Genomic DNA, 12,455 nt, shown 5'->3' with positions numbered 1-12,455 from the left:
TTTTTTTTTTCGGTATCAGAAGCAAATTAGAATAGAGGATTATGAATCCAAATAAAAATAAAAAATGGGATAATAAGTTGCATGATTATTGTACGGCACATAAAAAAGCCTAAAATTCTCATTCACATCTGAATTTGGTAAGTCTAATCATGTATCTATCAGTACTATTACGATTATTAAATGTTATTGTAGCTGTTTAATTAAAATAGCAACATTTAAGTAAATCATATAATAATACAGCAATTTAAGATTGAAAAAATAAATTATAATTTTGAGTTTGAAATTATTAATACTTTATTTATTTATTTATTTTTATATAAACTATGAATAACCTTTTAATTTATGGGAAAATAAACATTCCAAAAAGTCATCATAGCTTTCTCCATTGTTAGGAACTGTAAAATTTATATTAACATTTTTATCATTTTTTCCTTAATTTTTTTAAACAATGTAATATTAGATCAAAACTGTGTAGGCAACTAATAATGCAGTACTAATGCTGTTTAAGCTGTTGTTGTTCAATTATTGTTATGAAAATCCATGATCACTTTGCTGTCAAAATAATTTGTATATTAGGTTAGATTATATTTGAACCCAGGTCCAACTGTACACTACTAAAAACTGTATGACTAGACTAACAAGCCTTACATGTCAATATTATATCACTATTATTACATTTACATTTTATTACACCTAACTATTAAGTGTAATACATATAAGCACACTTAGACTGCTGCTGGTGCCATAAAACAGGTGTATGATGACCCTGGTCTGTATATGTCGTAACCTTTATGGTTAGTCCTTCATTTAAATTCTGGAACTTTCTTGTGTAATTGTTACCTTTTCTTTTCATAACTTCCTGATCTCTCTCTTTAACCCTCTACTTCTCTCTCTCTCTTTCATATACACACATTCTCTGAGCTTTAATAATACTTTAGATCCTCTCAGGGTGCTCATGTTCCCTGAGCACCTGTGCAATAAAGCCTGAATCTCTGAACTACAACGCTATTTAACGCAAACGGCTGTCAGAGGTCATTCAGTAGGGAGCTTTCCAGCAGGGCTATATTTACATTCATCTTTCCTTTCCTCCATTCCTTCTATCTCAGAAAGCCACCAGTCTCGCACACAAAGTCTGACACCATCTGACCCTGCAATTTACATAGAAAACTCCCCTAGCAAGTCTTAACCAATTCAACAATGGATAACAGACAGGGTCCAAAATAAACACTCATAAAACGTGTTAAAAGTTGGATGGAAAATGTACTAGGAACTGCAACTTTACATGGTTTAAACAGAATTCTAAGAATGATAATCTAAATATTGCTGATGACTTTTAAACTGTCTACTGAAGAAAACATCAGTTACAACCCTTTTCCCTCAGTAGATCCCTCAAGTTTTGGTGACATGTGAAATATATAGCTGGCATTAATTCACCAAAACAGAAATATGACAAAATCAAAATGTGCTATTCTAGATGCAAAAGCGTTATTATTAAGCAATAATAACCCAAATTGTTATGTGGCCAGTAAGACATATTTATAGACAGTGAATGTTCTCATTTCATCTGCCATTGGCGCATTTTGGACCCGGCTAACATTATAAAGTACTTTATCTAATATAAAAGAAGTCAATGAAAAGAAAAAAGGTGACAGACCAGCAACTGCTAGCCAAGCAGGATCTTATAACTTCAAATAGTGGCATGTTTGAGAATTATAAACAAGTTCACCCAGTGTTCTGTCAAAGACAGAGTTGCAGCACTGTCCCAGCACAAATTACCAATGGACATCTCTGCCACTCCTTTAATTTGTTTATTCGCCATGGTTGTTGTTTCAGGAGGAATGATTTTTTATTTTTTTTGCGATCTCCAGTTCTTTCTGTTTCACCGTCATTAATTTGCGCCATCTGTCTCACACTGATGTCAGAGTGAGGTGACACGACGAGGTGTCTGTTGTCTATTTTTACCTCCATAACGAGGAATCGTTGCGGAGAGTCTGCATAGCATTCAGACACCTCCGCCCAGCCACTACTGGACCATATGGCTGGGAGGTGGGGGACCCGGTACCTTACTGGACACTGAGGCAGAGGGTAGACAAGTTCACTGGACTGGTAACTTTAGCCCCATATAATGCCATGGAAACTGCACAGGGAAACAACAGTGAATAGGGTATTGAAAAAAATAAATAAATAAATAATAATAATAATAATAATTCCAGAACAGAATGGTTCCGTTAACAGTCGCACATGATGATTCTGCTGATGCAGACTGAACACCACACTAAAGTACTTAATTATTCAATGGCTCTGCAACTCCTGAATCTACAGCACAAAAAAGAAAGCACAATCAATGCAGTCCAATTCCCAAACAAATGATTCTTATGAGACATTTGAGTCCGATTCTTGGACAACTGACTCTAATGAGCAGATTCTTTTTTAATGAATCAAGAACACACATTGCAACAAGTGTAGTCTGATTCATGAAAGACACTAATGAGCCTGCTCTTTTTAATGAATAAAAAACATACTTTGCCACCAGTGTAGTGTGATTCCTGAATGACTGCCGACTGGTTGGAATCACAGTCTGAAGCTAAAAAATCAGAGTCCATCATACACTACACGATTTTCTATGAAATCTGTCAACTCAAATCTGCAGACTGGCTCTGACTTTCATCAACTTGTTCAGGCTGTAAATGGGGGGGGTCATATAGTGTATTTTAAGCCTTGACTCGATGAGCCTGCTCTTTTTTAATGAGTCAGAAACACACAGCGCAAACAGTGTAGTCCGATTCCTGAAACAATTATGTTAGTTATTTTTAGTGAATTCAACACATACAGCTTACAACTTAACTTCGAGACTTAAATCAATGGAGTTATTTTTATTATACAAATTCCAAATGTAAAGGTTTGTTGTACGTGGTATTTTATATATTTTTTAAAAAATAAGAAAAAGAAATAAATGAATTAAATATGTTATTCCTTTTAACAGCAATGATTGTGTCACGAATCCGGTCCATGAACTTCCATCCACTTGCCACCAGAGGTTACCCTCCAATGATATTGACTCTCACACCACACAGACTGTTAAACATCACCCTGGACTACATTTCCCATACTCCATTGCACTAATCACAAGCTCACCTGAGACCAATCACTCACAGCTGCTACCAATAACACACACTATATAAATCAGTCTCACACCACCATTCAATGCCGAGTATTGTTTGCGTTTATCGCTTTCCTAGTGGTAACATATTACGGAGCCAGTTTCCTGCCCTAGTTTTTAGTCCTTAGTCCTTATGGTGCGTTCACACCAGACGTGAAGCGAATATGCACATCGCGCCACTCACTCTAGATTACTCGCGGCATGTTTTTCGTGTCACTTGCGCGAATAAAAACAGCGTGATCAAGGAGATAACAGATAACTACAATCGCTGTTTTGTACCTGTTGTCAAAAAGTCCCAAATACAATGGAAAGCCGACGTGTCTTATACACTGATATTACTATTATTTTTGTTATTGATAGCAGCATCTCTGTAGCCATGCTAATAAAATACAACTACTACAACTGATTTTAATTGTTTTCTATGCTCCAGACCTATATAATAACAGACGGCTGCAATAATGCTCTCTTCTATTGTCTGATTCAACCAGACGTGCCTATAAGCTCTTCGCTGATTGGCTTGCGCGAGAACGCGTCAGGCGAATTTTCCGCTCAAGTTGAAATTTTTGAACTTGCGCGAAAGATGCGAATGAGGCGAATATCTCGCGTTCGCGGCAAACGCGTCGTGCATTTCGCGTCATTCGTGTCGCCTGGCGCAAATTCTCCTCTATTCGCGTCTTTGCATTGACTTTGTATGTAATCTACTCGCGCGAATAATTAAATTCGCGTTTGGTGTGAACACACTGTTAGACAGTGTTTTAGGTTATTACATGCGGAGGTTTTTGGTCCAATAATTAAAACCTCTTTTTTCAGAATTTAGCAGTAGGAAATTACTAGTCATCCAGTTTTTTATATCAATTATGCATTCCGTTAGTTTTGCGAATTTGTATGTTTCATTGGGCCGCGAAGAAATATACAGCTGAGTATCATCAGCATAACAGTGAAAGCTAACACCATGTTTCTTGATGACATCTCCCAAGGGTGACATGTAAAGTGTGAAAAGCAACGGTCCTAGTACTGAGCCTTGTGGTACTCCATACTATACTTGTGATCAGTATGATACCTCGTCATTCACTGCTATGAATTGATGATGGTCAGATAAGTAAGATCTGAATAATAATCTGACGTATTATTACGACAATGAGTAGGCCTTGAAACATGTTGTCTAACCCCAATAGAGTTTAGAATGTCCATAAATGCGGATCACAATGCATCTTTTTCATTATTTACATGGATATTAAAATCACCAACAATCGCTAACTCAGATAGAAAATCAGCAAATTCTTTGTTAAAGTCTGTATGGTGCCCTGGTGGCCTGTATACAGTAGCCAGTACAAACATCACAGGGGATTTATCATTAACACTTGTTTCTCTGTGTAATTTTATATGAAGCACCATTACTTCAAACGAATTATACTTGAAACCAGACCTCTGAGCAATGCTGAAAATATTACTATAAATTGTAGCAACACCTCCCCCTTTACCTTTTGGACATGGCTCATGTTTATAACAGTAATCTTGGGGGGTAGACTTATTTAAAATAATGTAATCATCTGGATTTTGCCAAGTTTCTGTCATACAGAGCACATCTAAGTTATGATATGTGATCATATCATTTACAAAAAGCGTTTTTGTAGAAAGGGATCTAATATTCATTAAACCAAGCTTTATCATTTGTTTATCTGTATTATACAGTGAGGGAAAAAATTATTTTATCCCCTGCTGATTTTGTACGTTTGCCCACTGACAGAATTGATCAGTCTATAATTTTAATGGTAGGTTTATTTTAACAGTGAGAGACAGAATAACAACAAAAAAATCCAGAAAAATGCATTTAAAAAAAGTTATAAATTGATTTGCATTTTAATGAGTGAAATAAGTATTTGATCCTCTATCAATCAGCAAGATTTCTGGCTCCCAGGTGTCTTTTATACAGGTAACGAGCTGAGATTAGTTGCACTCTCTTAAACTCCTAATCTCAGTTTTTTACCTGTATAAAAGACACCTGTCCACAGAAGCAATCAATCAATCAGATTCCAAACTCTCCACCATGGCCAAGACCAAAGAGCTGTCCAAGGATTTCAGGGACAAGGGATTGTAGACCTCCACAAGGCTGGAATGGGCTACAAGACCATCGCCAAACAGCTTGATGAGAAGGTGTCAACAGTTGGTGCAATTATTCGCAAATGAAAGAAACACAAAATAACTGTCAATCTCCCTCAGTCTGGGGCTCCATGCAAGATCTCACCTCGTGGCGTTTCAATGATCATGAGAACGGTGAGGAATCAGCCCAGAACTACACGGGAGGGTCTTGTCAATAATCTCAAGGCAGCTGGGACTATAGTCACCAAGAAAACAATTGGTAACACACTACGCCGTGAAGGACTGAAATCCTGCAGCGCCCAAAAGGTCCCCCTGCTCAAGAAAGCACATGTACAGGCCCGTCTGAAAAATATGCTTTGGGGTTTTTTTTTCTGCTAAGGGGACAGGACAACTGCACCGCATCAAAGGGACGATGGACGGGGCCATGTACCGTCAAATCTTGGGTGAGAACCTCCTTCCATCAGCCAGGGCATTGAAAATGGGTCATGGATGTGTATTCCAGCTTGACAATGACCCAAGACACACGGTAAGTCTACAAAGGCTACAAAGGAGTGGCTCAAGAAGAAGCACATTAAGATCATGGAGTGGCCTAGCCAGTCTCCAGACCTTAATCCCATAGAAAAACTGGAGGGAGCTGAAGGTTCGAGTTGCCAAACGTCAGCCTCGAATCCTTAATGACTTGGAGAGGATCTGCAAAGAGGATTGGGACAAAATCCCTCCTGAGATGTGTGCAAACCTGGTGACCAACTACAAGAAACGTCTGACCTCTGTGATTGCCAACAAGGGTTTTGCCACCAAGTACTAAGTAATGTTTTGCTAAGGGGTCAAATACTTATTTCACTCATTAAAATGCTAATCAATTTATAACTTTTTTGAAATGCGGTTTTCTGGAATTTTTTTGTTGTTCTTCTGTCTCTCACTGTTCAAATAAACCTACCACTAAAACTATAGACTGATCATTTCTTTGTCGGTGGGCAAATGTACAAAATCAGCAGGGGATCAAATAATTTTTTCCCTCACTGTATTTGTTATTTGTTGAACATCAATTAAATTGTTACCCTTAAATTATTTTGGATGTTTATTGTATTTGCTAGTTTGGGGAACAGACACAGTCTCTATAGTGTGATATCTAGGTGTAGGAGTCTCTATGTGCTGAGAATTAACTGACTTCTGTGATGTGAGGCGGCTAGCAGACGGTCGGTTTAGCCAGTATGTCTGCTTCCTGACCTGGGCCCCAGTTAGTCAAGTACAAACTCTAAGACTATATGCCATATTTCTAGAGAGAAGAGCGGCACCACCCCTGGAGGGATGAAGACCATCTCTTTTCAACAGGTCAAGTCTGCCCCAAAAACTCAAATTTTCTATGAAACCTATGATATTCTGCGGGCACCACTTTGAGTGATGTCAGTCTGCTATGTATCTCGTCACCACGGTAAGCAGGGAAGGGACCAGAGCATATTAAAGTGTCTGACATTGTACTTGTAAGTGTCTGACATCCGGGGGCTCTGCAACCGGAACCGAACAATGTACGGGACTCGCTAAGCTAGTTGCATCCAAAGATGTATCTAAGGCCCTCACATTCTTACTATCCTCAATTAAAGTTTTGATGCGTGTCTCTAGTTCTGAAATATTCTCTGTCGCCCTTTTTTTCCTGCATTTATCACATGTGAATCCCTTGCCGCTGACAGAAAAAGCTACACTATACATGTGGCAACTGGCAAGCAGTGTAAGTGACAATAACAGGAGAAGCCATTACTCACCGTGATTGTTGAATGATTCCAACTTACCATAGTTGTTTGATGAACTCATGAAAAACGGAGTGAGAGAGAAAAGAAGCGGAACGAGAGAGAGAAAGAAACGGTAGGCGCGAATGACAAGCTAACGGAATGCTAACGTGCTGCACTTGTGGTTTAGATTTAAAAAGTGAATGATATCAAATTAGTATGTTAGATAATATCAGAAGTATGGTGATAATTAAGTTATATTTTAGCAGTTTAAACAACAGAAAGTGATGATAGAGATTCCAACAGAAAAACAAATGTGTCAATGTGTCTGTGAACTACCCCTAAGCCAAAACTAACACCCAGATGCAGGCCTCTGGCTACCATGTCAACAAAGACAAATCATCAAGTTTAGACTGTTTTACAACCCAAAGGAATTTAGAAAGAGTTGTATATCACTTCCTTATAACATGCATTGTATGCTTGTTATATTAAATTAAGTATAAAGGGCCACAAAACAAATGAGTAAGCTTCCAAACAAAGAAAACTTTTCCCGCTTGAAATTACACTTTTGCCATTGGTTAAGCCAAACTCAAGAGGTGTGACCTCTGCAGAAGTTAAAAGCCCCTATCTTCAGACCCCAAGTGGAGAAAAGGAGTTAGAGAGAAGATACATCTGGTCAGATTGCGACACCACAGGACTTCATTTTGCTTCGAGGGGACATTCTGAATTATTTACCTTGAAAAATACTTAACGTGGCTTAATGTCCTAAATAGGGTTGTCAATGTTAACACATGTGATTAATTCAAAATCTTTAACGCATTAAAATTATTTAACGCAAATAAATTAAAACATTTTCTGGAAAATTTTCAGTCCAATGAACCAGTAAGCAAATTAATTCAAACAATCAGTTCAAAACAGCTAGAAAAAGGGAATCCAAGGCACTTCTTCTGGTCCAAAAGTTAAAAAGCCTTTATTCACATTCTGGCCATCTCAGTAATGAAAAAAGTAATGGCTAATAAGGTTGTATGTCCCCCCTTGTAATGGCTTTTTTGGTCTCTCGCAATGTCACGGACTAATTATACCTGTCATTTGTTTTATACTTGACACATTCTGAGGAAGGCTGAAGGCCGAAATGCATCAGTGTGCGGAGTTTTAGGTATTTTTAATGTCTATATTGAGATGGCCAGAATGTGAATAAAGGCTTTTTAACTTTCAGACCAGAAGAAGTGCCTTGGATTCCCTTTTTTCAAAAGTTGTTTCAAACCCAACTAAAGAGCACCTTCTGACCTATTTCACAAGGTCCTTTCAGCCAGTAGCGCTTCAAGGTGTCTCCTACAATCACAACAGCTCTAATCTAAAGAAATCTAAAGTGGATTTTACTTTAAAGCATGAGCTGTGTCATATTCTGTGATTGTTTCTGAAGAGCTTGAGCCCTCAAACATTGTGCTGTGAAATATCCCACCACTGTATGGCCAGATGATATGAAAACTACGCTTCTCAGGTGGATTCTCGGCTCAATGCACTGATCTCACATTGTATTTATGCACAGACAGTTTACGTTTACGTTGTTTCCACACACATTCAGGATAATGCTTTGATTTGTCATGTGTATGTTCCTGTGTTTAGTAATTCTGACTGGATCTATGTACTACAGTATGTACAGGTGCATCTCAATAAATTAGAATGTCATGGAAAAGTTTATTTCAGTAATTCAACTCAAATTGTGAAACTCGTGTATTAAATAAATTCAATGCACACAGACTGAAGTAGTTTAAGTCTTTGGTTCTTTTAATTGTGATGATTTTGGCTCACATTTAACAAAAACCCACTAATCCACTATCTCAACAAATTAGAATACTTCATAAGACCAATAAAAAAAACATTTTTAGTGAATTGTTGGCCTTCTGGAAAGTATGTTCATTTACTGTACATGTACTCAATACTTGGTAGGGGCTCCTTTTGCTTTAATTACTGCCTCAATTCGGCGTGGCATGGAGGTGATCAGTTTGTGGCACTGCTGAGGTGGTATGGAAGCCCAAGTTTCTTTGACAGTGGCCAGTTCTTTTTCAGGTCTGGTGAGTTTGCTGGCCAGTCAAGCACACCAACACCATGGTCATTTAACCAACTTTTGGTGCTTTCGGCAGTGTGGGCAGGTGCCAAATCCTGCTGGAAAATGAAATCAGCATCTTCAACAACTGTCAGATCAGCAGTCTTCCCCATGATTGTGTAGCCTAGTGCACCAAACTGAGAGACCATTTTGAAGGCTCAGGAAACCTTTGCAGGTGTTTTGAGTTGATTAGCTGATTGGCATGTCACCATATTCTAATTTGTTGAGATAGTGAATTGGTGGGTTTTTGTTAAATGTGAGCCAAAATCATCACAATTAAAAGAACCAAAGACTTAAGCTACTTCAGTCTGTGTGCATTGAATTTATTTAATACACGAGTTTCACAATGTGAGTTGAATTACTGAAATAAATGAACTTTTCCACGACATTCTAATTTATCGAGATGCACCTGTATATGCAGTCAGGTCAAGGTGGTTTAGAGGTGTTTTTGTTTTTTTGCATCTCCATCTGGTCCTGTTCATTATTGCAACTTAACTTGTCTAAATGTAAACAAGCTCTTTGCTCTTGCACTGTACACATACACTTGAAGTTTTTTTTCTGTAATGTTTTGTTTTGTCATGGGTGCTTTGGTGTGCGTAATTTTATGAATTATATAACGTTTGGTGTCCAAGTGTCCTTTTTTGAAACTTCAATTTCCCTTGGAAAAAAAAAAAACCTTGACACCATGAAACACTTGCATTTGGTGTGAAAGACATCAGCGTTGTTTTGCTTTTTCTCCATGTTTTTAAAAAATTAACTTAAAACCTAAAATAAATAAATAAACTAAAGCTGGAAAATGGATGTATGGAATTTCATGTAAAATAATAGTGAAATAATAATGGTAAATAAATAATGATGCAAGGTCAGAAGACCCAAGTAACACACTATACAAACAATTATATCTTTCTTTGAAAGTTTCTTTGGATAAAAATATATACATTTATGCTGCTAAATTTACAATATAATTTTTGTTCAGCCAAAGAGCTTCTAATGCATGTCCTTGATCACATAATTCCAAAGTATGTATATGAAAATTACTTTTGTTTATCAAATGCTCAGACTTTCTTTGCATGTTTACAGATACCAAGATTTTGAATGGAGAATTCAACCCTGAAGATGATGCTGAGACAGCAAAGGACAGATCAGGAGAGAATATCTTATCTGTGCTGAAAAACAAGTAATAAAACATTTTCACATTTTCATGACAAGTCCAAAGCTCTTTAAATGATTTGCCCCAGCAGTATGACAAAAATCTTGTTTGTAGTGTGACTAATCCTTCAGAGGAGTCTGTCTGAAGATGTTTGTTAACCGAAGAACCACCAGTCTCAGCTGCCCAGTGGAAGATCATTTCCATATTGCCAGCATCCTACTTATTATTTTTGCCCACTCATCACATTAGTGATTTTAATCTCAATACATTTTAGTGATGTTTACAATACCTACTTAGAAGCATAATTGTGTTCAATTTCATTTTTAGCTTTATTCTGCTGTTGCATCTTTAAAATTGTCTCCCAAGTTTTTTTTTTAATACAATCAAGTTTAGTTGATTCTTGTTTGTTTCAGCATTCATGCTCATAAGACTGCTTGTCATAAAACTTGTTTAGCCTTAATAAAGTTTACCTTTTTCATTTTTGTTTTCATTTATTTCCAATTTACTTCATCAGAATGGTTTAAAACTTGCTGAATTTTGTGGCATTATGTGAATCAACCACAAAAATAATGGATATGAAAAGCTCAATGGTCTTTAAAATGGTAGGCACTCTTATTGTTTGTGGCCTAAAATAACTGCCGTGGGAAATATGAAAATACAGAGCAATTTTTGGTGTACGTACAAGCCAGCCAAGTTGTGGATAAAAGGCACATGTCAAGGTCTAAAACTCAAACTGGTCCTCACAAAGATAAATGTGCAAGTACACATTTATACACACACAGAGTTTGTGAAATCAACAATTCAGCCATAATGCAGAAAAAACTACACACTGCAATGTTAAAGAATTCAACTAAAATATCAAGATGTATGTCTCTACGGGGCCAACATGAGAGCATACTGAGTAAAGCCGTTGAAAATGCTCATCGGTTTGAAAATACTTCACAACATCTAGAATGCAAAATAGCCTATCTCTTGCACACACACAGAGTGAGATCAGAGGCTGATTTTAAGACTGTGTAAGGTCCTGTAGTGAATTTGCTTTCGCCAACCTAGGGAGGCGAAATAGTGAGGTGATGGGTACTCGCGTCACCAATGACATTATGATTTTTGGATCACGTGCCTATAGGTGCGGTGACATCAGATACGAAAGATTGGTGGGACATCTAACTTGTAGAACCTCTTACTATGTTATCAACATTTTAAGACATTATTAACATTTTAAGACACAAGTGTAATAAAATACATTTTATTAACAAAAGCTAGAAAAGAGTAATCAACAACTACTCAATGAATACCATAAATGAAAAAGGAATTAAGTGCATAAGATGCATAAAATGCAAGTTATTAAGTTGGATGACCTATGGCAGAGTTACATTATCTTATGAAAAGATAAACTGAGACTAATAAGGTAAAGAACCCTATTATGTATCAAACAAATAAATGAATAATTTGTTATCAACTGAAATCAGCTATATTGTATATATGTATATTAGAAAATCAAATAGTGATAATATAAAACACGGTCTCCGGAAGAGGTTTGGATAAGAGATAGTACGTTCTCTGTGGTTGAGTGAGCAGTCCAGTGGTGGTGACTTCTTCCACTGGTTGTGCTTGTAACAGTGCAATGGGGAAAGGAGCAGGAATTAATTTCAACAGCCTTGAACACGAAGCACTGTAGGATGCTGATCTCCTGGAGCACCTAAGGGTCCTACGATCTGGAACGTGCAGATGTGGCCCTGGAGTAGATCTGTATACACTTGAATAAAGCAATATTATCTGTAGTCAGAGGTTATAACCACTATTATAGATATAAGCTGACCAACATTACTTTATCTGATAATAGTTTTGGTATAGTCACACCCTGGTTTCCCATGTACACTTACAATAAACAGTGGTAAGGCCCACCCAAATTTAGATAGGCTGAACAACATTCAGTTGACCTAAACGGAAATGCCCTTTTAGCCTTTACAGTCTAAGTACATGTAGCCAATATATTAGTGTTCTAAGAATCTTTAGTAATTTTGATTCAAGTTACATTTGCAAATTACCATGCCCTCACACATAGGGTCGTAAAACCCTCCAGTAATTGCAACCCCCCGCTTGGGATTTCAGCCTTTCTCATTGGACAAGCCCATCGTGAGAGGCGTGAATCTTCTCAGACCTTAAAGGCCTCACATCAGTGACCCGCCTTCAGTCTGCGGTTCTGTTAGATTC

General features: G+C 37.3%; 1 protein-coding gene across 2 annotated transcripts in view; it reads left to right on the top strand.

Annotated features, from left to right (window-relative positions):
- psip1a (PC4 and SFRS1 interacting protein 1a) overlaps window positions 1-10,626 on the top strand; it is a 124,460-nt gene extending 113,834 nt beyond the window's left edge. For both annotated transcript variants that reach the window (XM_016446648.1, XM_016446640.1), the window contains 2 exons: window positions 10,172-10,268; window positions 10,356-10,626. In XM_016446648.1, the coding sequence (XP_016302134.1) occupies window positions 10,172-10,268; window positions 10,356-10,386 (128 nt within the window). In that variant the 3' untranslated portion in view covers window positions 10,387-10,626. The remainder of the gene's footprint in view (window positions 1-10,171; window positions 10,269-10,355) is intronic.
- Window positions 10,627-12,455: the final 1,829 nt, after the last annotated feature.

This window comes from Sinocyclocheilus anshuiensis, unplaced genomic scaffold, assembly GCF_001515605.1.
Source record: "Sinocyclocheilus anshuiensis isolate Anshui unplaced genomic scaffold, SAMN03320099.WGS_v1.1 scaffold89, whole genome shotgun sequence".
Lineage (NCBI taxonomy): Eukaryota > Metazoa > Chordata > Actinopteri > Cypriniformes > Cyprinidae > Sinocyclocheilus > Sinocyclocheilus anshuiensis.
This window is presented reverse-complemented; position numbering and strand designations above follow the sequence as displayed.